This window comes from Budorcas taxicolor, chromosome 2 (genome assembly GCF_023091745.1).
Source record: "Budorcas taxicolor isolate Tak-1 chromosome 2, Takin1.1, whole genome shotgun sequence".
NCBI classification, from domain to species: domain Eukaryota; kingdom Metazoa; phylum Chordata; class Mammalia; order Artiodactyla; family Bovidae; genus Budorcas; species Budorcas taxicolor.
Genome location: NC_068911.1, coordinates 154122682 through 154146092, shown reverse-complemented (window position 1 = coordinate 154146092; position 23411 = coordinate 154122682). Strand labels below are relative to the sequence as shown.

General features: G+C 40.9%; 1 protein-coding gene across 1 annotated transcript in view; it reads left to right on the top strand.

Annotated features, from left to right (window-relative positions):
- EPHA4 (EPH receptor A4) overlaps positions 1 to 23411 on the top strand; it is a 152024-nt gene that overhangs the window by 114133 nt on the left and 14480 nt on the right. The window contains exons 6-11 of the mRNA XM_052636146.1: positions 7521 to 7645; positions 8658 to 8817; positions 9997 to 10108; positions 19940 to 19998; positions 22190 to 22303; positions 22554 to 22739. Of these exons, the coding sequence (XP_052492106.1) occupies positions 7521 to 7645; positions 8658 to 8817; positions 9997 to 10108; positions 19940 to 19998; positions 22190 to 22303; positions 22554 to 22739 (756 nt within the window). The remainder of the gene's footprint in view (positions 1 to 7520; positions 7646 to 8657; positions 8818 to 9996; positions 10109 to 19939; positions 19999 to 22189; positions 22304 to 22553; positions 22740 to 23411) is intronic.

Here is a 23411-nt window from a genome sequence, read left to right as displayed (position 1 = left end):
CCCCACAAGTGAAGGCTGACTCCCTCCTCTCTTTCTCTTCCCCATGTCTCTTTTTCTCTCCTCCATCCTATTTGGGTGTCACAAGGACCAAACTGCTGCTGTAAAATGACTTGTAGGTGTTTGATGGCAAGTCATTGAGGAAGTGAATAAAAGAAAATTGCAGCATTCACACCAGTGGGGTGCAGGAAGAACTGCTGAGCTTTGAACCAAAGAAGGTTAAATTTACCATTTTCCTAAAAGAAGCAACCTCTGTTTGACATCAAAGCACCTCCTGTAATTCTTCATTGTGAGACGCACCACTGTTAGAAAGTCGTGATGGAGCCCGGAATCTATGCTGTGTCTGTTTATCCAAAACACACACAGAGATAAAACCCACCTGTACCTCCCAGATGCGCTGTGGTCTGCTCCCAAACCAAATGTAATCACAGGTACATAGCCCAGGCGGATTCTATGCCAAAAGCATTTGCGGTTTCTCAGGGGTATGTGAAATTTTGTTTGAGGGGGAGAGAATTTATCATGGCTTCCTAGTGGAAAGCTCAGACCATTCAAACTCAAGCTTCAGTGAAAGTTTCCTTTGATCCTCTTGGGTTGTTGCTCCAGCTTTAAAAAAGTGATGTTTTCCTACCATTTTACTTGTTTCCAGTCTCTTTCGCACACGTAATCTTGCTGCCTCCACCCTAACTGCAGAGGGCTCCCTACTCTGTTCCCTTGACTTCAACAAAGATGTTCTTTCCCTGTGGTTTCAAGGATAGATACAGTACTAAGGGCAGCCCCTGGCAGGGACTTTGCTTACACTAGTGTGTCTTGGAAAAGGCCGTGATACTGGAAAAGACTGAAGGCAAAGAGGGAAGGGGACAGCAGAATATGAGATGGTTAAATAGCATCACCAACTCAATGGTCATGAATTTGAGCAAACTCTGGGAGATAGTGAAGGACAGAGGAGCCTGGCATGCTGCAGTCCTTGGGGTTGTAAACAGTCAGACAGGACTTAGGACTGAACTACAAACACTGTCTCTTTGGAGATAACTCTGGTCTTGTCAAACTAGAGGGCTGTTGGGGCTCTTTCTGGATTTAGGTTTCTAACTTGAAGGGAATTTAACACCACTCACCTTTGTAGATGAGAAGTCTGGAAAACTATTTACACATGCCCTCCAGATACAGAGGAGAAATATCGAGCAGATTGTCAACATCCTCATCCAGGGAAAGAGCAGTTTCTTAAAATGCCGTCTGTAACAGGTGTAGCGCAAACTAGTTTTCATGTTAACTTACTTTTGAATGACATTTTACAGCCTGTATGTTCAAAAAAAGTTCAGCAGCGTTGTAAACCCCTTAGGAAACAGAGGCTCCATTTAAAATTAGAATTGTAGTTTGTCTCACTCGTAATTGTCAATATCTTTGTTAACCTAAATAGCAAAACTGAACCCGGGAAAGGTCATCTGAAACAGGTGCAGATATTAAGTTGTTTTAAGGATGACTTACTTTGGATACATTATATCTAGAAAATATTTTGCTGGCTACAAAGAGGTTTTGTTGTTGTTGTTGTTTTTTTAAGATGTGTTTCAACATTTAGTTCACTTTTATTCCTTTGACAAATTTATTGAGCACCACTGTATGCCAGATAAGATCTTGAATAGTGGACATATAAAGATAAGCCTTGTGTGCATAGGGCATACTTTCTAAAAACTGACATGCCTGCATCTGGGAAGAAGGGGTTTTACAAATGGGTGAACAGAGGTGAGGAAATTTAAGTAACTTGTCCAAGGTGGCAGCTAGTAAATTTCAAACCTGGAATTTTATCCAAAATTCTTTTTCAGTTCATTGATTCCCACCCCCCACCACCACCACCAAATTAGTAAAATGAAGACTTCATCTGGATCAGAAGGCTTTTTCTTCTTCACCTCATTTCACATGTCCTTAGATGAGCCCCTGCAGAGCCAAGGTGCTGCTGATTTCCTGAATTCCCCAGTCACGTGTACAGCTCTGTTGCCCAACAAATCAATCTTGACCACAATTCCTGAGCCTAAATCGAAATCCTCTGTGGTTCTCTGTAATCCACAATGCAGCCCTCCACATTCTGGCTTCTTATCCCACTTACTGCCTAGCCAAGTGTTTAAAGTTTTTAAACATAAATGCCAATTCAGGTCCACTTTAAATTAAGTTCCACAAGCAAAGACTTACAGGACTTGTGTAGAATGACTTCACGAGGATTGAATGGTTGTATCCGCATGATTTGTAAGTAAAAGAAGAAGGAATGGATGCCATGTTTTGGATTCAAAACTACTGAAATCCCCTTGAGAGTGCTAGGGAAAGGTGGTCTCAGACACTTTCATCTCAAGACAGGAAAATGGACATTGAAAATTCTGCCTCAAAAATTTAAAAATTAAGGGCTTCATTAAATTAGGTCACAAATCTTTCTTTAAAAAATACTCTTTAGGAGTTCTTGCCTTTGTGATTTTTGCCTCCATCTGTCATCATTCTCTAACTATACTGTCAACTAGCATGACCAGCTCTTCTGGTTGTGTGCTATGTCAAAATATTAGCCATTAAAGGAAGCCTGCTTATGTCCAGGGGCACAAGAGTTTCCTTAAAGCAAACATCTCTTTTATGAAGGAAGTCTGTGGGTAGAGAGGAATGCCTTTCAGTCTAAGATGTGCCTTTTCCTTTTAATGAGCCTGCTTACATCAATCCTCAGCTTCCTCCCAGCTTCTTACTCTTCTGTAGGCGTACGGTGCGTTGGAGGACACAGTATGAGGAGGAAGTCCCCACCTCTTGGTTCTCCCCATTGCCATGAGGAAACTTGGATAAGAATGTTAGCAGGAACTGTTTCTTCAGTTCTAGGAAACGGACTCTCTAGGTTGGCAATAAAGAGTGCCTTCTGTGTGAGTGCGTGTGCATGTTCATTTGCTCAGTCATATCCAGCTCTTTGTGACTGTAGTCCACCAGGGTCCTCTGTCCATGGGATTTCCCAGGCAACAATACTGGAGTCAATTGGCATTTCCTCCTCCAGGGGATCTTCCTGACCCAGGGATCGAACCTGCATCTCCTGCATTGCAGGCATATTCTTTATAGCTGAGCCACTGGAGAAGCCTGTCTTCTCTGTAAGACTATTAAAAAAATTCTCCATCAATTTTTTTTTTTTTTTTCAGTTAAGAAGCTAACGGATAAGATAGCACTTAATTGGATACCAAAGATTGTATTTAATTTAGCTTTGTTTGCCCTTTTCCATCTTGGCCTTGTTTCATTGGTGCTCCTGAAGTTTGTGCTTGGTGGATGAGTCAATATGGAGGAAGAGCCAAGTCTGCCTGCCTTCCTTAGGTTTGGAAATGTAAACTGGCCCACTGGGAGGCAAGCAGGACCTTTTTTCTGCATGGTCTTTTTATGTTGACCAAAATTCACAGTGTGATTGGAAGCCTTCTTTTGAACTAAGGCGTTGATTTGTCAAAGCTGCTATTTAACGAGGTATTTGGGATGAACGTTCAAGCTATTATTTTATTACTTTTTTATCTCCTCTTTTAATTCTGTCAGCTAAGGGAAGAACTCTGAGGTTTTAGGACTCAGAATCTGAAACACTTCTAAACTGAGTAGAGTCTGGCTGTGTTTACCAGCTTGTGGACATCAACCAATGGTGGCATCAGAGATGAATTTTGGGGAAAACCTAGACTGAATGTTATGTAGTTCTGAGTTTCCCTGTGTGAAAATTTTCAGTTCTCTCTCAGTTCTTCTGATTTCCCCAAGATCAAAATCCCAAATTGGTGTCAGGATTACCCTTAATACTTCTCTAACACTGGCTAATCTCTTTTTCTTTGGCAAAGCATAGAGATGCAAGAGCATTTAGTTGTTTTTTTTTTTTTTTAATATTGTGTTAATTACACTATTATTGCATATTGTTATGGATGCATTATTTATATTTCTGTGGTTACCTGCCATTAATTGCAAGTGATAACTGTGGTGAAAAGTTGTCTTTTGAGAGATAAAGTGTATCATTTTAAGAAAAATGTTGCTTAAATCATAGTCCAAGTTGCAGAGGGAGGGATGTGGCAGCAATTACATGGGTGGCATGAGAAGACTGGTGCTTGAGAACCACTGGGGAAGGGAAATGATTGAGAAATGCCATTGCCGAATGCCTCCTCCAGGGAAATGAGCCGCAGGCAGGCACACAAGGCATGATGATGGCTTCCAGATGTAACGTTGGAGGCTCTATTGGAAGCAGGCTAGGCCAGGCGAGGAAAGAACCCTTATGTGGCTTGTAACATGGAGGACATCCAAGTTGCCTCTTCTCTCCAAAGTGGCAGTGTGACAAACCCCAGTTTTTCCCAAACTGATGTTCTTCTTGCTGGAGAAGCTCTCTCCCAGGGAGAGGAATGGCTGCCCTATTTACTATTACCGTACGCTTTCCCGTTTTAGGACTGATTCTCAATCTCAGTTGGTCATGGGTTGCTTTTGTCACCATGGCGAGATAAAAATGCTCTTCTGAAAAACATCTGTTCAGAAAGAATTCAGACTTTACAGCCACACAACATCATATTTTTTGTCAATTACCACGATTTATTCTTCTTTCCTCTTTAATCTCATCTTCCTCCATTATTACAACAGCTGAGTCAGCAGGCACTCTCCTGGTTTCCTTTCACATTTGTGCCTATGAATTCTCCAAGTGGAGTTGCATTAGGGTTATTCTATTAGTTAACACGATGATATTGTTAACAGCCTGCCTGAGATTTTGTGAGTGCTCTGGTGAAGCTCATATTCCCTTTGAATGGGCACAGAAACTCTGCCACTCCAACTCCCGAATTGGAAATCAGGTTCATTTCCCACATACAGTAAGTAGTTCAGGGATAACCCAGCCAGAGAGAAACCATCTTAGTTAATCAGTGCACTCACTCCAAGGGCAGCCAGGCAGTTCTTTCCCGAGAAATCTGTCGATTATCAGGCTCTGACCCAGAACATTTCTGAGCATAAGTTCACATTATAACTTCATGATTTTCCTCCCTCCTGCTTTCTTTCTAACAGCCTCGCTTTTCTATTTCATTTCCCCATCCTGACTATCGGAGTTGAAAGAGCCCCTTTTTATGGAGTGAATGCTAAAGTGCTCTGTTAGGCAATATATTTATTACCTGCAGTGAAATGGCTTTTCACAGCCAGGCAACTGTCCTAAACTCCTTGCTGCCTCTACATTTAAGAAAATCACTCCTTGCATTGCGCTAGACAATGGCTCTGTGTCACCCAGTAAAGGAAGAGAGAGAGAAAGTGTGTGTGCGTGTGTGTGTCTGTTGGGGCAGGGAACCTTAATACAGTTAATGAGCACATTTCCGGTTTTCATTTTCTTCAGATGTTCGGTGGTTTCCATGTGTCTGCTGCATGCAACTCTGTTCACTCAGTTTGGTATTACTAACCTTGGGTTGCCTTTGATGGAGGACATGTGTGTTCACTGTATTGAAGCTTCACTTGCATTTATGCCTGAGATCCAATCTGGAATAGCTTTGGGAATGGATTGAGGGAGAAGAAGAAATAGGGAAGCGTGTGTGTGTGTGTGTGTGTGTGTGTGTGTGTGTGTGTGTGTGTTGAGGGAGAAGAAAAAATAGGGAAGCGTGTGTGTGTGTGTGTGTGTGTGTGTGTGTGTCTACCATCTCCAGGCACCTCTAAAAGAGATGCCAGGCTGTTAGATGGCCGCTTCCAAGAGGTACTCTGCTGAATGAGCTTTAGCAGGAAGATTCCCTTGTGTGACATGTGACTCTGGTGGGTCTGGTTGTGTCCCTTGCCACCGGCAAACCTGTCAGATATGGTCAGGTGGGTTTGCAGCCAGCTCCATTCCACTTGCAGATCATTTATTTTACTTTTTCTCTTTTTTCCCCTCTGAGTTAGGATTTGGAAGTTGTATGTATTGGTGAAGGGCAGGAAGATGACCCAGCACAGCTCTGTGGTTCCTCAGTGCTCATTTTTGGACGTTTGTTTTCATGTTGTTGTTGTTGCTGTTCCGTCACCAAGTGGTGTCTGATTCTTCGCAACCCCATGGACTGTAGGATGCCAGGCTTCCCTATCCCTTACCATCTCCCAGAGTTTGTTCAAGTTCATGTGCAGCTTGTTTTCATATATATTCAAAATTCAGGAATGAATGAAAAATATACGTTTGATTTAGGACGACCCCTAATCTCTGGTTCTGCAGACCAGCTTTGTTAGAAAAGATTGTGCATTTCGTGAATGCTGCCTCTTTTCCCTGGAGATGGCACATTTGTGCCATTGTCAGTCATGCAGAGCTTCATGACAACTGGCTGGAGATGTGACAACTACAGTGCTGAAGCAAGGGGTTAGTCAGCATGGGTTGATAAATCTCAAAGCTGTGTTTTCTCCCCAATTATGATAAAACACCCAGTGGAGGACAGTTTTTTTGTCCTTCTTGGTGGAAAGGTTTTCTACTCAACAGGCAAAAGCAGTATTTCAACTCTTGTAAAATAGTTGGAGAATGCCATCCATGTACTGAGACTATTGTGGCTTCATTTGTATGGTTATGTTCAAACTGGAAACTCTTTACTATAATTAAGTGGTACTTTTATTTATATTGGAAAGTATGTAAATTATTTGCCTTCTGGCATTCCCTGCAGTACCCTTGGAAGAGTTACACTGTCTCTTCCTTGTATATATAAAAAAAAAAAATTAAAGATCAGTAAGACAACACTTGATACTTTGGAGATGGGATGAGATGTAGTTCCTCTGAGCTTAAGAGGAGATTTTCCAAAAGCTTTTATGGCTTGCAAAAAAATAAACAAGCAGATACAGTATAGTATCCTGTTAGGGGCTCAGCTGAATCTGACTCTTTGCAGTCCTGTGGATTGTTGGTAGCCTGCCACGCTCCTCTGTCCATGGAGTTCTTCAGGCAAGAATACTGGAGTGGGTAGCTACGAAGGAATTTTCCCGACACAGGATTCACACCCGGGTCTCCTACATTGCAGGCAGATTCTTTACCATCTGAGCCACCAAGAAAACAAGCAGATAGCATTCTCTATTGTTGTTGTTTAGTTGCTCAGTCGTGTCCCACTCTTTGTGACCCCATGGACTGTAGCCCACCAGGCTCCTTTTTCAGTGGGATTTCCCAGGCAACAATACTGGAGTGGGTTGCTGTTTCCTTCTCCAGGGGCTGTTCCTTACCCAGGGATCCAACCTACGTCTCCAGCATTGCAGGCAAATTCTTTTCTGCTGAGCCACTAGGGAAGCCCCAGCATCCTCTACACTATAGCCTTTCTGAGGAATGGCTACAGTAGCTGTAGAGGTGACCCTGTAGGACTGTGGACTTACTAGACTTTACTTTAGAGATTGTCTTTCTAAGACAGATCATATGCCCCCAAGATGCTAGAGAGAACCATAAAATGGGATGTGTTTGAACTGGGGATGAGGAAAATAGGGATCTGGAGGAAGGTAAGTCAATATTTCACAGTTTTCTAAGATAAGATGATATTATTGACCGCTGTCACCAGTTTTTTCCCACTAATGTAAGATATTATCTTCTCTTTTTTTTTTGGTCCCAATAGCACCCTCATCCATTGCTTTGGTCCAGGCTAAAGAAGTTACAAGATACAGTGTCGCTCTGGCTTGGCTGGAACCAGATCGGCCCAACGGGGTGATCTTGGAGTATGAAGTCAAGTATTATGAGAAGGTATTACTTGAATGAACAAGGTTCTTCTCCTTTCTCCCTGCTACCCCTCCTCCTTTTTACCCTCCTTCCCTCTTCCTTCCTTCCTTCTTCTCTTTTTCTCTATAGCTTTGGCCAGTTACAGATTCTGGAATACTATTAAATCTCAAAGCCAAATGTATTTGGCTTTCCAGTCAAGTCCAATTGTGAATTTTATGCATTAAGTTGCTAGTCTTAAAAAATAGAAAAAATACATTATGTTCTAATATAACTGTATTTTTTCTTACTAGTCATGAAAGTCAAGATACCTAACAAGGTCTAATCTATAAACCTTCTATCAGGGAGAATGACTCATAAAAGTTGAAATAATGATCTGTTTAAGTAGATGACTGCTATTCAGAATCAAGGTGTGGATTTTGATGACTTTTAATAGAAAATCGGGGAAAGAAAATTACATTCTGCAGCCTCTTAAAGTTATAGAAAGACATTATTTTTGCAAATAACTCACCTCTTAAAGGATAGAATTCTGAAGAGAGCTGTCTGCATTCAAGGTTGTCGAGAAAATGAACAATTGTCTTCTCTTTCCATTTTAAAGATAATCACTTATTGGTTTCCTTAATAAAAGCAGGAAAAGGACAAGCTTTTTTTTTCCCATTGAAACCAGATTATAACATTTTTGACATTTTCTAGATGGAAAATAGAAAACAGAAAAGGGACCTCCTTACAGGTGTTATTTCTGTTAAATTGCTGGGTGTGGAGTGAGTAAAGCCACCAACCATCATCTAATGTTCTTTTCAAAAAAAAGATCTGGATATGGTCAATGTCAATAGCGATCATACCTGAACTTCACATTTCTTTTAACATCTAAGTCACAATAGTACTTCTAACATTGAACCGAATATAGTGTTTAGAGTTCATCAATCTCCATTTACTTTCAGCCTCTGAGTGGACTGGCTCAGCTGCTTTAATATTGTGTCTAGAGTAAGTGGAGGATTTATTTTGCCACCTTCCTTCATCTTATCCTCTTGTAATGTAGGATCAGAATGAACGAAGCTATCGGATCGTCAGGACGGCTGCCAGGAACACAGATATCAAAGGCCTGAACCCTCTGACTTCCTATGTTTTCCATGTCCGAGCCAGGACAGCAGCTGGCTATGGAGATTTCAGCGAGCCCCTGGAAGTCACAACCAACACAGGTAATGAGTTCTGAGATTCTTTGTACGATCCAGGGCAAATCCTATTCTGTTGAAATCTGAGACTATACGAGATTTTTGGTTAGGCAAAGAGTGTGTTTCAGAGGCTATTGCTTAAAATTAGATACCCAATATCTGTAACATAGAACACCTCTTGGTATTTGGAAAAGACCATTTTTCATACCGGTATCTGATCTGTTTTTTCACATGATTGAGAAATATCTTCTTTTTCTCTTGTGCTAAGCCTTTTATAAACTGTGAAAAACAGGATTGTCAGACTGACTAATTGACAGTTGCATAACTATCTTACATTAAGCTGGGGAGTTTTCTCCCTGGGAGGATGAGAGAAGGCACCAAGTTGGGTTTTTTTTTCTCTCCTGTTTATTTCTAGGAATCTGTTCAAAACAAGTCAGATCATTTTTTAAATTATTTTTTTAAGGCCCTCTAGACAACTACATCAATCTTTCAACATTATGAGTTGTACCAACTGGATGATTAAATCAAAATGTTAATAGAGGGCATACCTATGAATAAGCAATTTACATAACTCCCCTTCATAATTAACAAACAAAAACTGAGCCTAGTAGATAAGAAGCTACTGGGACAGAATTCGCTACGCCAGTTCTAGAAAATGATTTTATTCACAAATTATTAAATAAAATAAGAAAAAAAAGGAGAAAATTCAGAATTAAATCTGAAGAGGTTTGACATCCTTTGAGATTATCCTAGAAGGCTTCAAGGAGGAAGTGGCTTTTGAGATGGGCAATAATAGGCAGGGTTTTTACTAGTTAGGATGTGGGTAGGGGGAGAGAGGATCATTCAAAAATACTCGTCCTTTTAGAAATTTCCAAATGTCTTTCTCACTAAGGAATTCATCAGATCCTTGAGTTTGAGTTTAGGTTGAGAGTAGAAAGGAAAAGAAGAAAAGGCAATGAGTGGAAATATTTATGATAGGCCTTCATAGAGTTTTCTGGTTGAAGTTTTTCATGCAATTATAAAAAGAGTATTTTTGTCTCATTAAGGATGTCTTAGAAAGAAAATGCTGTTGCCTGAATACTTCATGAAGAGCAGAGTAGGCCGTGAGCCTTTCAAATGGTTTCAGAGAGTCAACACTTGTGACAGTCAGAAGTTCTAACTCTTAGAACCTCACCAAGGTGACGGTTGTGTAACTCTCTTTGCCAGTGCCTTCCAGGATCATCGGAGACGGGGCCAACTCCACAGTCCTGCTCGTCTCCGTCTCGGGCAGCGTGGTGCTGGTGGTTATTCTCATTGCAGCTTTTGTCATCAGCAGGAGGTAAGCACTAAAGCCACTCACTGCCCCCACCCTCTTCCCAGTTTTTCTGAGGGAGCTTTTTGTCTCCTCCACACAAAGCTGAGTCTTTTGATTAGCATCATAAACCCAGCATTTGCATCACCAACTCGCTCCTCTTTGCTTTGATCTCCCTACACCCCTGCTGGAGCTGTGGGCCTTGGTGGCAGCCCTCACTGCAGAGAATCCTAGAAAGACGCAGCTAATTCCAGGGAACCAAACTGAAAGCAGGCCATTGGGAGCTTTCTAGATTCTCTAGGCTGAAAGGTGTTATATTTATACCTCTCTTAAGCCTGGACTGATGGCCAAAGGCCAAAAAAACCCAGAAGACTTGGACCTCAACTTTGAGTTCTGCCACCTGTCACCTGTGTTATTTCACCTCTCTGAGGCTTTGTTTCCTTTTTGTGAAATAGGGTAATAAAATACCTGTCTCTAAGAGCTATTGACAGGAGAGTTTTGATAGGCAAAATAGATAATCCAGCACACAAGTGCTGGTTTAACAAGATACTGGTTCATAATAACAGTAACCAAAGCAAGAAAGGAGGTACTATGCTCCATCTTCCCTTAGGGAAAGCCAGAGACTTTTCCAGAGAGTACCCTTTGAGTGCTTTGTGGGCATGGCATTGTTCTTGGAAAAGGATCCAAAACAGCAATTACTTACTCTATGAGAGTTTGCAGTCTAACTTTTTGCAGTCTAACTTGGTACTTGAGAAACAATCTAGAAAAGAGAACTAGAATGAGTTTGACAGCATATTGTTTTTTGACCCAGTTTTTCTTACCTTGTCATCGTCTCCACCTACTTTCAACACTGCCTGGAGCCTCCAGAAGAATGGGAGGGGTCTGGGGGCAACCCACTCCAGTACTCTTGCCTGGAAAATCCCATGGACGGAGGAGCCTGGTAGGCTGCAGTCCATGGGGTTGCTAAGAGTCGGACAGAACTGAGCGACTTCACTTTCACTTTTCACTTTCATGCACTGGAGAAGGAAATGGCAACCCACTCCAGTGTTCTTGCCTGGAGAATCCCAGGGATGGCGGAGCCTGGTGGGCTGCCGTCTATGGCTTCGCACAGAGTCAGACACGACTGATGCGACTTAGCAGTAGCAGCAGCAGCAGCAGCAGCCCGTCTTCAGTGTGTGTCCACATCTAGGCGTTCTTTGTCTCACATGTGGGAACCTTCCCCTTCTCCAACCTTCACCCTCCCTATGCCATCAACTGTTTTATAAGGTGGGGCTTTTAAGAAAAAACGTAGAACCCAGGATGTCAAAATGATCATCTTAATTATAAATCTTTCCATGTTACAGAAGAGGAAACTGATACTCAGAAAACTGTAGTCCTTGTCCAGAACCACCCTGTTGCTTTAGCAGTAGATCTGTCCCTGGACCACCACCGCCGTGCTTGGCCTCAGGCCACTGTCTGTCGGCACTGTCTCTTTCTGCCTCTTTGGTTGGCCAGCTCATTGGTATCAGAACACTGCCCCTGGCTATTTCCACTGGGCTGGGCCAGCCACCATGATTTTCTCTCACTTTATGATACATTATAATTAGGACGATGACCATATATCTTCACTTGCCTGGGTGGTTTGAGTTGTCATACGTATTTATTAATATCGTGTATCTATTCTCACTCTCTAGAATCTCCTGGAATATAGAGCTCAAGCATCATCACACTCACATAGTATAGAAAAGCTCCTTATTGAGTGTGGGCACCTGCGTTTGTCATTATGACTGTTCTTTCTGATGCAAAGTCTGTTGGACTACAGCACTGAATTTTGTCTTGAAGAAGTTAAATCCACCACATTCAGTCCTATCGCTGTCACACCCTACACACATACAGACCTACATCTAGACATGCCCATTGCCCTCTGTATAACAGTACACCTTAGACTTTGGAAACTTCACCTTGGCCTGAGCAGAATCTGAATTCCCAGAGTTCTTTCCTCCCCCATGCTTTTGGTTTTGTAAGTGATTCAAGATGGACCTCTTTCTTGTCCATTGCCATTTGACTTTGTGCATATACACATGTCGGGCTCATAAACACATGAAAATTCCACACCTTAATCTCTATCTGTCTGACAGCAGGCCTGATAGAGCAGGATGAGGAGTATATTGAAAGTACATCAGCATTTGCTTTTGGTGCATTTGAAATTTTTACAGTGTGTATAAAAACTTCTGTCATTGGAAAATAAAGATGTTGAATGGGTTGCCACTCCCTTCTCCAGGGAATCTTCCTGACCCAGGGATTGAATCTGGGTCTCCAACATTGCAGGCAGATTCTTTACTGTTTGAGCCACCAGGGAAGCCCTTTTACTTTCATTACATATTTCTATATTTGAAGTTTTTACATTGTATATAAACTACTTGTGTCGTTGGAAAATAAAGACATTTAAAAGTCTAAAAGAGGAATAAAATCATTCATTACTGCCACCTCAAAAAAATACTTAACTGAAATTCAACTCCCCAGAATGCTCAGAACCATTGGAGATAACACTTGCTTATAGAAAGTAGAAAGGGAACGACAGAGGATGAGATGGTCGGACGGCATCACCAAATCAATGGACATGAGTTTGAGCAAATTCCAGGAGATGGTGAAGGACAGGGAAGCCTGGCGTACTGCAGTCCATGGGGTGGCAAAGAGTCACACATGACTGGGCAACTGAACAGCAACAGATCTCATCTTGAGTCTTAACCAAGATTTTGGTTGGGAGAATTCTCTGGTTGTAGTCTAGACTTCCTTTAGCATGACTTTCTTTGTTTGTTTTTTGCATTTTAAGTTGCCCTAAATACAGCAGTCTGATAGGAGTAATTAGAAATAGTTTGCCTCGTTATAAGTGTGTTTTTTTCCCCATGTTCTTCTTTGACAAAACAAAAAAAAAAAGAAAAGGAAAAGCAGATGAAAATGTAATGCAGGAAGACAAGTTTATTAAAATCTGTAACTACAGAAAATAGCATCACAAGCTTGATGACTTAATTTCCTTTCTGCTTTTATTGAACACTTTATTATTTAAGGCAGGATTGATCGAATTTCCAATTATGAGTCCCCACCTTAGAGAATTGAGCCTGTCAAGTTACCCAGCCATGATTCCTGTACCTTCTTCCCCATTTAAAAAAAATAAGTCACTTTCCAAGGCTGATAAACACTGCTTGGTGATTGGTCCTCAATGGATCACTTTTTAGAAAATGAAATGTCAACCCTTTGGCCTCCTATTGATTCTTCTTTAGTGTCAGACATAAAGCTGTCAAGGAAAGGCTGCCTGGAGCCAGGTAGCTGACAGGCTTTGCAGTGGCGGGTGCACACTCAGCTGATTTTTTTCCGCGTGCAGGCTGTGTGCTCTGTCATGACGACCGTAGATGTTTGAATGGAATAAGATCAGGTGAGGAGAGAGGAGACAGGTATAGTGCAGACCAAAATCTGGTCCATGCTTTTAGTGAGAGTACAAATGAAAGATGGTAAATGGTATGCCTAAAACCCACGCTGCAGTCAGCCATATGGGAAAGGAACAGATAAAACATCCTTGCCTGGGAAAGGATGGGGCTGCTTGTTGCCTCCTACAGCCACGGGTGCAAAGAGAAGGGGTCAGTTGATCTGACACTTTGTGATCCCACAGACTGTCACTTGGCAGACTACTCTGTTCATGGAATTCGCCAGGCAAGAACACTGGAGCGGGTGGCCATTCCCTTCTCCAAGGGATCTTCCCAACCCAGGGATCGAACCTGGGTCTCCTGCGTTGTGGACAGATTCTTTACTACCTGAGCCACCAGGGAAGCCCTGGATGGTTGATAGCAATTTGAATGCAAGAGATGTTACTGCTGATACGGTGACTCCCTATACCTCTGTGTCTCCTATGATGACAGGGGAGGTTAAAGATGTGAATGAGCAGAGACCCACACAGTGACAAAAACTTTAGTCCTCATGATTAGCTCAAAGAAAAATGCTAGTTTTTGTCATTAAAAAAAAAAAATGTCCTCAGGCTTATAGCCAGCATCCTGCTAGATTTTTTTTTTAAATATATAACAATTGTTTTTTATTTCACTGTGTTTACTTTATACTGAGAAGCCTGAGCTTTAGGCAAATCAGAGTTAATCTCTGATTTCTCCAATGAGAAGATCCACTTTCTTCTTTTGACCAACTTGGAAATGTAAAATTTGGGGATCTCAGTGAAAGCATCAGAGTTCAAAGTTTATAAATTTTATTTATTTAAAATGATATATGGAATACATTGACTTAGACCTATTATATGTTTTTACCATCCACATTATGTTGAGGAAATTAACTTACATTTTTTATAAGCATCTTTGATCAGTGTCTTCCTGTGTCACTTATCATATAAGTTATAATTTAAGGATTCTGTCAGCTTTTCAGAGCATGTAATTATATCTACCATCTGGGGTTGTTAGAGGTGCAGCATTTCTTATATTTATGTGATGTTGTTCCTAGAAATCTTCTCCTAGACCACATATGTACATTCCATTGGCAACATGGCACCATTTCTTTATACTCCTGTAGGTGTGCATTTGTGGTTGCCACAGTGTAACTACTTTATTGCTTTTAAAATTGATTTTTGACTGTTAGCAATGACATCATAAAATGCAGTGGTAAGGTCATAACCTCAGGACTAATGATCCTAGTGACTGACCATGTTAAATTCCTTTGACAACTCCCCCCACCCTTTTCTGTTAATGACTTCATCAGTTTACCTCCAGAGGTGTCCTGAATAGTCTTAATTCAGGTTGCTTTAGGTTAGTGTGTCTCCCCCAAATGGTATTTTTGTTTGTTTGTTTAGTATGTATGAGAAACACTTTTAAGAAAGGACTAGAATGCAAGACGAGCCCTTCTCTTCTAAAAGACAGTTTGGTGATCAGACACAAGTATTGCCTGATAACCAGCCACAGGTGGCTTTTATACTGATCTTCTGATCATTGCTAGTGCTGCTGGGTTTCTAGCTATGTTAGGGTTATAAAGTACCCCTCTTACCTGAATTAAAGAAAAATAGTGAATTGATTTTTTTTTTTTTTTTGGTTGCCCTGGGTCTTCGTTGCTGTGCACAGACTTGCTCTAGTTACACAGAGTGGGGCCACTCTTTGGTTGCATTGCTCGGGCTTCTCATTGCGCTGGCTTCCCTTGTTACAGCACATGGGCTCTAGGCACAGGGCCTTCAGTGGTTGCAGGACGTGGGCTCAGTAGTTGTGGGGCATGGGCTTAATTGCTCCCAGGCATCTGAGATCTTCCCGGACCAGGGACAGAATCCGGGTCCCCTGCATTGGCAGGCAGATTCTTATCCTATGTACCACCAAGGAAGTTCAGTAATGAATTGATGTTAAGAAAAAAATGAAATGGCTGTGGCACAATTTGTAAAGGAGGGACACAGGTGGTTCAGGGTACGAAATTGCTGGCATCTTGTATATTAAGAATTTGAGGCCTGGAGAAGAGGTTAAACAGTTAACTACAGAAGGTCACACAGCTAGTTAGTTGCTTGATCAGAACAGGAGTCCATCCCTCCTGACTTCCAATATTGCATCTAGATAGATTATGTTAATGTCTTTTGAACTGGAAAATAGACCTACATCAAATGCTAACATTGACAGTTGTAGCGAACCAGAGCTTCAGGAGTCTTCTCCATGATGTGATGTTGGTACATTTGTGTTCTGTGATTTGATGTGTTTCTAATGCATGCTATTAAGAAGTCAGACTTTGCAAGTTGGTGTTGTATTCTGAAGGTTACAGTTTTCCACTTTGGAGCTGAAACTCTTTTCATAATGCTAAAATAGTTATCATTCAGTCTCTATCTCTCCTGGTGTCCTAATTGGAATATTATGATCACATAAGAATGAATACACTTAAATGTTAGCCTAAATTGGCTCTGATGAAGTCATGTAAATTTCTACAATTAGGGGGCAGATGGTACTGCGGGAACATTTCTAAACAATTTGTGTGCAATCGTACGGTTCACTTCCACCCATTTCAAAATGTTGCTTGTGAAGAGCATTTAGCCATCATTTGGTGCAGGAACAATGACAGCTTAAGGAAGGGGAAAAAGAAGGATGACTTCGATGAATCTTCGTGGGTGATGCCATTAAATGCTGGAAAGGGTCCTCCTGGAGCCATGCTAGTTATTACATTGCTTTATCTTCTTTAATTTGCACTTTAGCTGAATAAATTACTTACCTTTTGCTAATTAGTTTTGGAACAGTGAACCCCATCAATCAAATCTGTTGACTTGATCAGGGAAGTTAGTATTTTCATAAAAGTGGGCTGTATATTGGGCCCTGCCACACTTCCCTCCACTATTTTGTTGGTTTTATGGGATAGTCAAGGAGCCAGGAGCAACATGTTGGTTGTGGGGGCAGCACCAGGGCCTCCTACTGTTCCTGGACATTGTCTGTTAATACCCCAATTCCAGTGGGCTTATTCACAGCTTTCAAAGTTTCACCTGCAGACAAATCCCTTTAACTTAGTTGAAAGGTGGTGTATTTCCTTCTGGAGCATTCACTCACAAACCACTCCCCTCTTTACCAATTTTTTGTTTGTTTGTTTGTTTAATCAGCTTGCCCACATCTCAATAATTAGAAAATCTTCCACAAAGGTTCCCTTCTGTCATTCAGGTGATCTGCCTCAGATGTTAGTTTCACACCCTTTTAGATGGTGTGGTTTCCTGTGGGCTGGCTGACCCAGTGATAAGCTCCAGTGGGCTTTCTTTCTCTGGAAAATAACGGATGCATTGTCCTACCCTGAACCAAAGGAGAAAGGGTCATCAGGTGACAAAGGGAGAGCAGGACTCAGGCTTTTTAGTTTTCAAGGTATTATTAAGTAGCTAATAGGCTACAATTAGCCTTTGAACAGTAATCCTTGTGTTTCTTTGTCAGCATTCCTTGTACTCCACTAGAGACTTTTCCAAGTAACACTCCAAGTAAAGTTTCTTTAAAAATACACCTTCTCTTCTAATTTACTTCCTCTTTCTGTGTTTAGAAGTATGAGGAAGGGACAGGCAGGTCAACCTTGTAATGAATGATTCTTGCCGTTCTGCGTTTCCTCTGGCTTTGCACAGATTTCATGAAAGTGTTGATGGAAATCAGCATTCCTAGGCTTCTTGAGACTGTTCTTTCTTCTGGTATCTATCAGGGTTTTTGACGAACTCACTGACAATTTAAAGTTGGGAGAAAAGCTTCCTTGCACAATGCATTTTTTTTTTCTTTTTCTTTAAAGGAAAGAAATTCAGATCAGTATTCTGGATGTAAAGTGGTTTAAAAGATATACTTGTAATTTTAGATAATGCTTTTAGGAGCTCTGATAAGATACAATCTCCCGGGCTGGCAGGGCCCTATCACACCCTTGGGACCTAGCCACGCGTTTCCCTGACATAAAATGTTTTCAAAGACCCTGACCTAACACGCTTGTATTTCCTTTAAAAGGAGAGGAAAGGGGGGAGGCTTGGAGGGAACTACATCTTTCATACAAGCGTCTGATTTCAGGTTGTTTAAACCTGTTTAGCTTCTTTGATGAAATGATGGCTTTTGAGAGCAAGTGGAATCCAATTTAAGTGGATTTACTGATATGAAATGTGCTATTACTTATAATTAACTCTCGCCAGATATCATCATGTAACTTCATTTCCACTGTGAGAGGCAGTGAGCTGGATGTGGCAGATACACTCCTATATTTGCTGGAGAGTCATGGGTAATGCTTGCCCCTCTGCCTCCATCGTTCTCATCTGTACAGTGGGACTGAGCATGTGTCTGTCTGCCGGACTGCTTTCATAGGATTGTTGAGAAGATGCAATGAGATAATAGATGTGAAGGTTCTTTTAAAGGTTAAATGCAAAGTGAAAATGCAAGCTCTTATTTAAGACTGAACAACTTGCCTTCGAAGTGAACTCTAGTAACTTCTAGAGGTCTGAGGTCTGTGTTTACTAAGCTGGTCCCTGCTTTGCAAACAGTTAGGGGAGGAGATAATATGTGTAATGAGAGCACTTTGAAAAGTTAAATGCAGTGTAAAAAGGCAAGGTATTATTATTTGCAAGGGAATTATGCACGCAGAGAAACATCTGTAGGCTCCGAGGGTCTGATTGCAGAGCTGGTTCCTGCATTGCTGATAATTTGGAGAGGAATGTGGGCGAGGAGCTGGGATATGTGACTGTGATGGGGCTGTTCTCTGGTCTGTGTGGCCCCCTTTCTTCCATGATCATCCCGCCCTTCTCAGCTTGTTCAAGGTGCAGGGGTTCAGGTTATCGGATTCAGACAGGACCACACTGCTTCGACCCTCCTGGGCCATCAGGGAATCCTTTGTCACCACAGAGCTTCAGTTTCCACATATGTAAGAGTCTTGACTGACCTCATTTTTAAAGAGCTAAGAAAATTACAAGATGATTATAAACTGCAATGTAAACTTGACATTTTTGGCTGAAACATAAATGCACATATTTTATTCACTAATGTGGTCTCATTTCCCAACTTTAGAGAGCTCTAACATCAACTGAGTTGATTTTCCAGTTTATTTAATATATTTACCTGTAGACATGGGGCTTCCCAGGTGGCGCTAGTGGTAGAGGACCCACCTACCAATGCAGGAGACCTAAGAGATGCGGGTTCGATCCCTGGGTCGAGAAGATCCTTTGGAAGAGGGCATGGCAACCCATTCCAGTATTCTTGCCTGGAAAATCCCATGGACAGAGGAGCCTAATGGGCTGCAATCCATAGGGTTGCAAAGAGTTGGACAGGACTAAGACAACTTAGCATGCACACACGGACACATGTGTACGTGTATAATATATCAAGATTACTGATTAAAGCTTTATATATACTCAACGTTTCCTTTTCCCAAGACTTTTTATAACCAAGTCAGACATCACTCCTATGGGACATTGAGAGTAGAATGCCAACTGTAAGACCATACACTGTTTTCTAGAAAAAAGAATTAGCTACAAATGGAAACTTATTTTTACTCTTGCAGTATTGTCTACAAACTCTTAAGGAATATAATCCAGTATGAAGCAAATATTTACCTCTTAAATTGTCATTAATAATTTAGGAATTTGTATGCAGCAATTGAAGCCAATAACCACAAAACTATTGTTTTAAGGATATCATATAACATGATAATGAGATAATGAGGTTGTGTGTGTGTGTGTGTGTGTATGTGTGTGTGTAAGTGGTTATTGTGGTGAAAGCAACAGGGCTTACTGTTGCTTATCAGATAATGACCATTATTGCCTTGTGCAGAATTCACCAAGGGAAACTTATTTTTTATTTAACTTTTTATTTTGTTTTGTAGTGTAGCCGATTAACCATGTTGGGACAGCTTCAGGTGGACAGCAAAGGGACTCAGGCATATATATGTTTCACTCTCCCCCAAACTCCCCTCTGATCCAGGCTGCCACATAATACTGAGCAGAATTCCCTGTGCTATACAGTAGGACCTTGTTAGTTAGCCATTTTCAATGTAGCACTATTTACATGTCAATACCAAACTTAGAGAAACTAAGTAGGGAGATTATATGTGGGGGAATTAGCCAGTAAATTATAATCTATCTTCAATACAATAAATTTCTCCTGAAGATTTAAAATTCTAATTATATTATAAGATCTTTGCTTTATCACCTCAGTTTAATACTGTGGTTAAGAGTAGAGACTCTGGACTCTGCTTGTATTTGAAACCATTGTTTACTATTAATATCAAGGTGACAAGTTATTCACCCTATTATTTTACCTCCCATAAACCTCAGTTTTCTCATCTGTGAAATGTGTATACTACCTGACTTATGGTAGCAAAGAACTTGTGGTTTACAGCTTCTGAAAATATATATATATTTTTATCTTTTAATAGACGGAGTAAATACAGTAAAGCAAAGCAAGAAGCAGACGAAGAGAAACATTTGAACCAAGGTACAGAAAATTGGGATAAAAGTAATTTTATTTTTAGAGCATTTCTTGTGTTTTCAGTTTAGAAATGTCTAAATAATATTCATTTGGCTATTAATATTATTTTCTGTTCATGGAATTATCCAAATAATATACTTCAGCATATCTAACTAAAATAGGTGATTGGTGTTTGTTTAAGGTGAGATTAAAGATGGAGATTGGGGGATTTCCTTAAATGTTTTTTCCCCTTATTTTACCCTCCACCCTGAAAAAGTTTTGGTAGCTGGGTCAGTTTGTAGCTTGGTGGCAAGATTTAACAGGTAACAATTTTTCTGAAGTAAAAATTTTGGGGACAAATACAATAAGGAATTGAACACACACAGCAGAATTTGTGCTATGGAAATCGATACTGTCAATATTTCTTTAGTAGACTTTAGTTATTTTGATGTTCCAAGTGGCTCCAAAGAATAAATCCAAAGAATTGAATGACTTGAGGAAGATAGAAGACTATGAAATGGACAGTGGTTAGTGACTCTTCAGGAGTACCATCCACTAGAACTTGCTGATGTGATGGTAGGTCTTTATCTGCACCATCCAATTCATTAGCCAGTGACCACACACTGTAGGATACTTAAAAATTAGCTAGTCGTGAATGAGGAAGTAAATTTTTAATTTCATTTAAGTTTAACTAATTTTCATTTAACTAGTACCAAGTGGTTAATAGCCACCTTGTTAGCAGGGGGCAAGGCAGGAAGAATAATCTTGAGAAAGATTTTTTTGGCTAGAGCATACCAAGTGATGAAGGGTCATGGAATATCCGGTAATTTTCCCTTTGTTCATCTTGTTCCTTTGCTAAAAGCACACTTTCTCATTTGCATGTAGTATATAGTTTTAATAACAAAAATGATATAATTTTTTTTTTTTTTTTGAGATGAGGACAAAACTGACAGTCTTGGGAAATCAAGGGGATTGGGCCAACCTGTATCCTATACCTCTCAGTGCCCCAAAGCTCCAGGAGCTCCAGAAGGGAAAGGCAAGGTGTGAATGCCAGTGGAAAGTCCCCACTAATTTCTAATGCATCTTGTCCCAGACATTTCTGGCTGCCTAGGTGCTCACATTCTGAATTCAGCTTACAAGTGACTGTAGGGTGTGGCTGAATTACCCTTCCTGGTATTCAAAGCATTCATGATTCAGCTACAGTATTCTCTTCAACGGAAGTGTCCAGGTGAAATTCAGTGTCTTTACTTACAGCACCTTCTTTCCAAAACTGAATAAAAGTGGAACTCCAATATAGAGTTTGCATTTTCAAATCCACTAGGAGATTAATTATCCCTCTTGTCCATTTAACCTAGGCTTATTTTGTTTACTGTTATCAATTGTTGGTGGATATGGGGCAAAATGTGACACCTTGTAGCCCAACCGTTTAAAACAGTTTCTGAATCTTCCTAAGGGAAGAAAGCTGGAGATGGTGCATAGGACTTGAGCAGCTGATTGGGACAATATATTTTTTAAGTCATTTTTGTTGCTTTCAATTATTTATTTATTGGCTGTGCCACGTGGCTTGAGGAAGTCTTAGTTCTCCAACCAGAGATCAAACTCTCACCCCCTGCGCTGGAAGCGTGGAGGCCTAACCGCTGGACCACCAGGGAAGTCCCCAGGACAACAATGTTTAGCTAACACATTCCAAATTCCCTTACGGAGACCCTCTTTCCCTCCGCGGGATAGGTGGTTTTTAAAATGTCATCCTTGAAGTGTGAAGGCATTCCAGGAACTCTGTAGAGCTACAGCCTTTTCCGTAGCAAACAATTCTTGTTTACCTGCTAACAAAACATAGAGCGAGACTTTAAACATTTTCCTATGCTATTTTTTTCATGCTAAGAAAACTTTTCCTGTGCCGAGTATTTTTAGATCCAGAGAATTTCAGTTTATCAGTGGTTCCTGAAAAGTGTTCGGGCTTCCCAGGTGGCGCTAGTGGTAAAGAACCCACCTGCTAATGCAAAAGATGTAAGAGACGCAGGTTCGATCCCTGGATCAGGAAGATCCCCTGGAGGAGGGTATGGTAACCCACTCCAGTATTTTTGCTTGGAGAATCCCATAGACAGAGGAGCCTGGCTGGCTACAGTCTGTAGCATCACAAAGAGTCAGACATGACTAAAGCAACTTAGCATGTACTCACAGAAGTGTTTTGCCAATCCTTTGCATGTCTGTTACTCAGGTGTTAGAACCTACGTGGATCCCTTTACGTATGAAGATCCCAACCAAGCAGTTCGAGAATTTGCCAAAGAAATCGACGCATCCTGCATTAAGATTGAAAAAGTCATAGGAGTGGGTAAGTCTGTATCTATAAGCCTGTTTTCTTCGTAAATATTAAATATAGATATATGTGGATTATATAAAGGCTTATGAATATGCTGTGTGTGTCTATATATGTAAATAGCTGTGTACCTGAAATTTCCTTAATCTACATAAAATACCAGCACAGTGCTCAGTGTGTAATAAACACTTCACAAATGCTAGCTATTATTCTTTTACTTTTAATGTGTTTCTGGTTCAGAGTCAATGCTTTTTCTCTCTCAAAGGTGAATTTGGTGAAGTATGCAGTGGGCGTCTCAAAGTGCCTGGCAAAAGAGAAATCTATGTGGCTATCAAGACACTGAAAGCTGGATATACAGACAAGCAGAGAAGGGACTTCTTAAGTGAGGCCAGCATCATGGGACAGTTTGATCACCCGAATATCATTCACTTGGAAGGAGTTGTCACCAAATGTACGTGGGTCGCTCCCTTTACAAAGCCAAGTTAGAAGTTACTGGCAAATTAAACACACATTTTCTTTCCAGGGAAATGACAGATGGAACAGACCCACTGATTGCTAATAGGAGGAAATCAGTGCAGGACAAGTCATTAATCTTGTAGTCAGTTCTAAATGGGTCTGTGCTGTAGGCTGATAGTCTATTTCCAAAGCAGCTTGTGTGAGATTTTAGCAAAATTAATATTGCAGATTTTTAGTATGCCTCGCCATCTTTCAAATGTTTGCTAGACCAAACTGATTGTCACAGGGTAGGCACAAGCAGATGGTAAGCAAAATAAATTTTAAGTACTTTTCCTATAAAACACTAGAGAACTTCGCCACACCTTGTGCTCGAAGCTTTGGTTCCAGATGCGAGGAGTGCATCCTGGAAATCTGTTATATTGGGGGATTTGCTTGTCTGCTCGGCCTGATTTATGGCAGTTGCAGTTCAGCACCTATTTCCAGTAACACCTGGTTGAACCTTCCTTTTTTTAGTCCATTAGCATTCGCTGAGCCCATGAACCACGCTTCAGTTAAAATACGACACAGCTCAACAGATGCATTTTGTGAATACATCTGTAAGGCTGGCTAAGACCCACTTATTAAGCACCACATGAACAAGGCAGGTGAAATGGTTCCTATTGAAAAT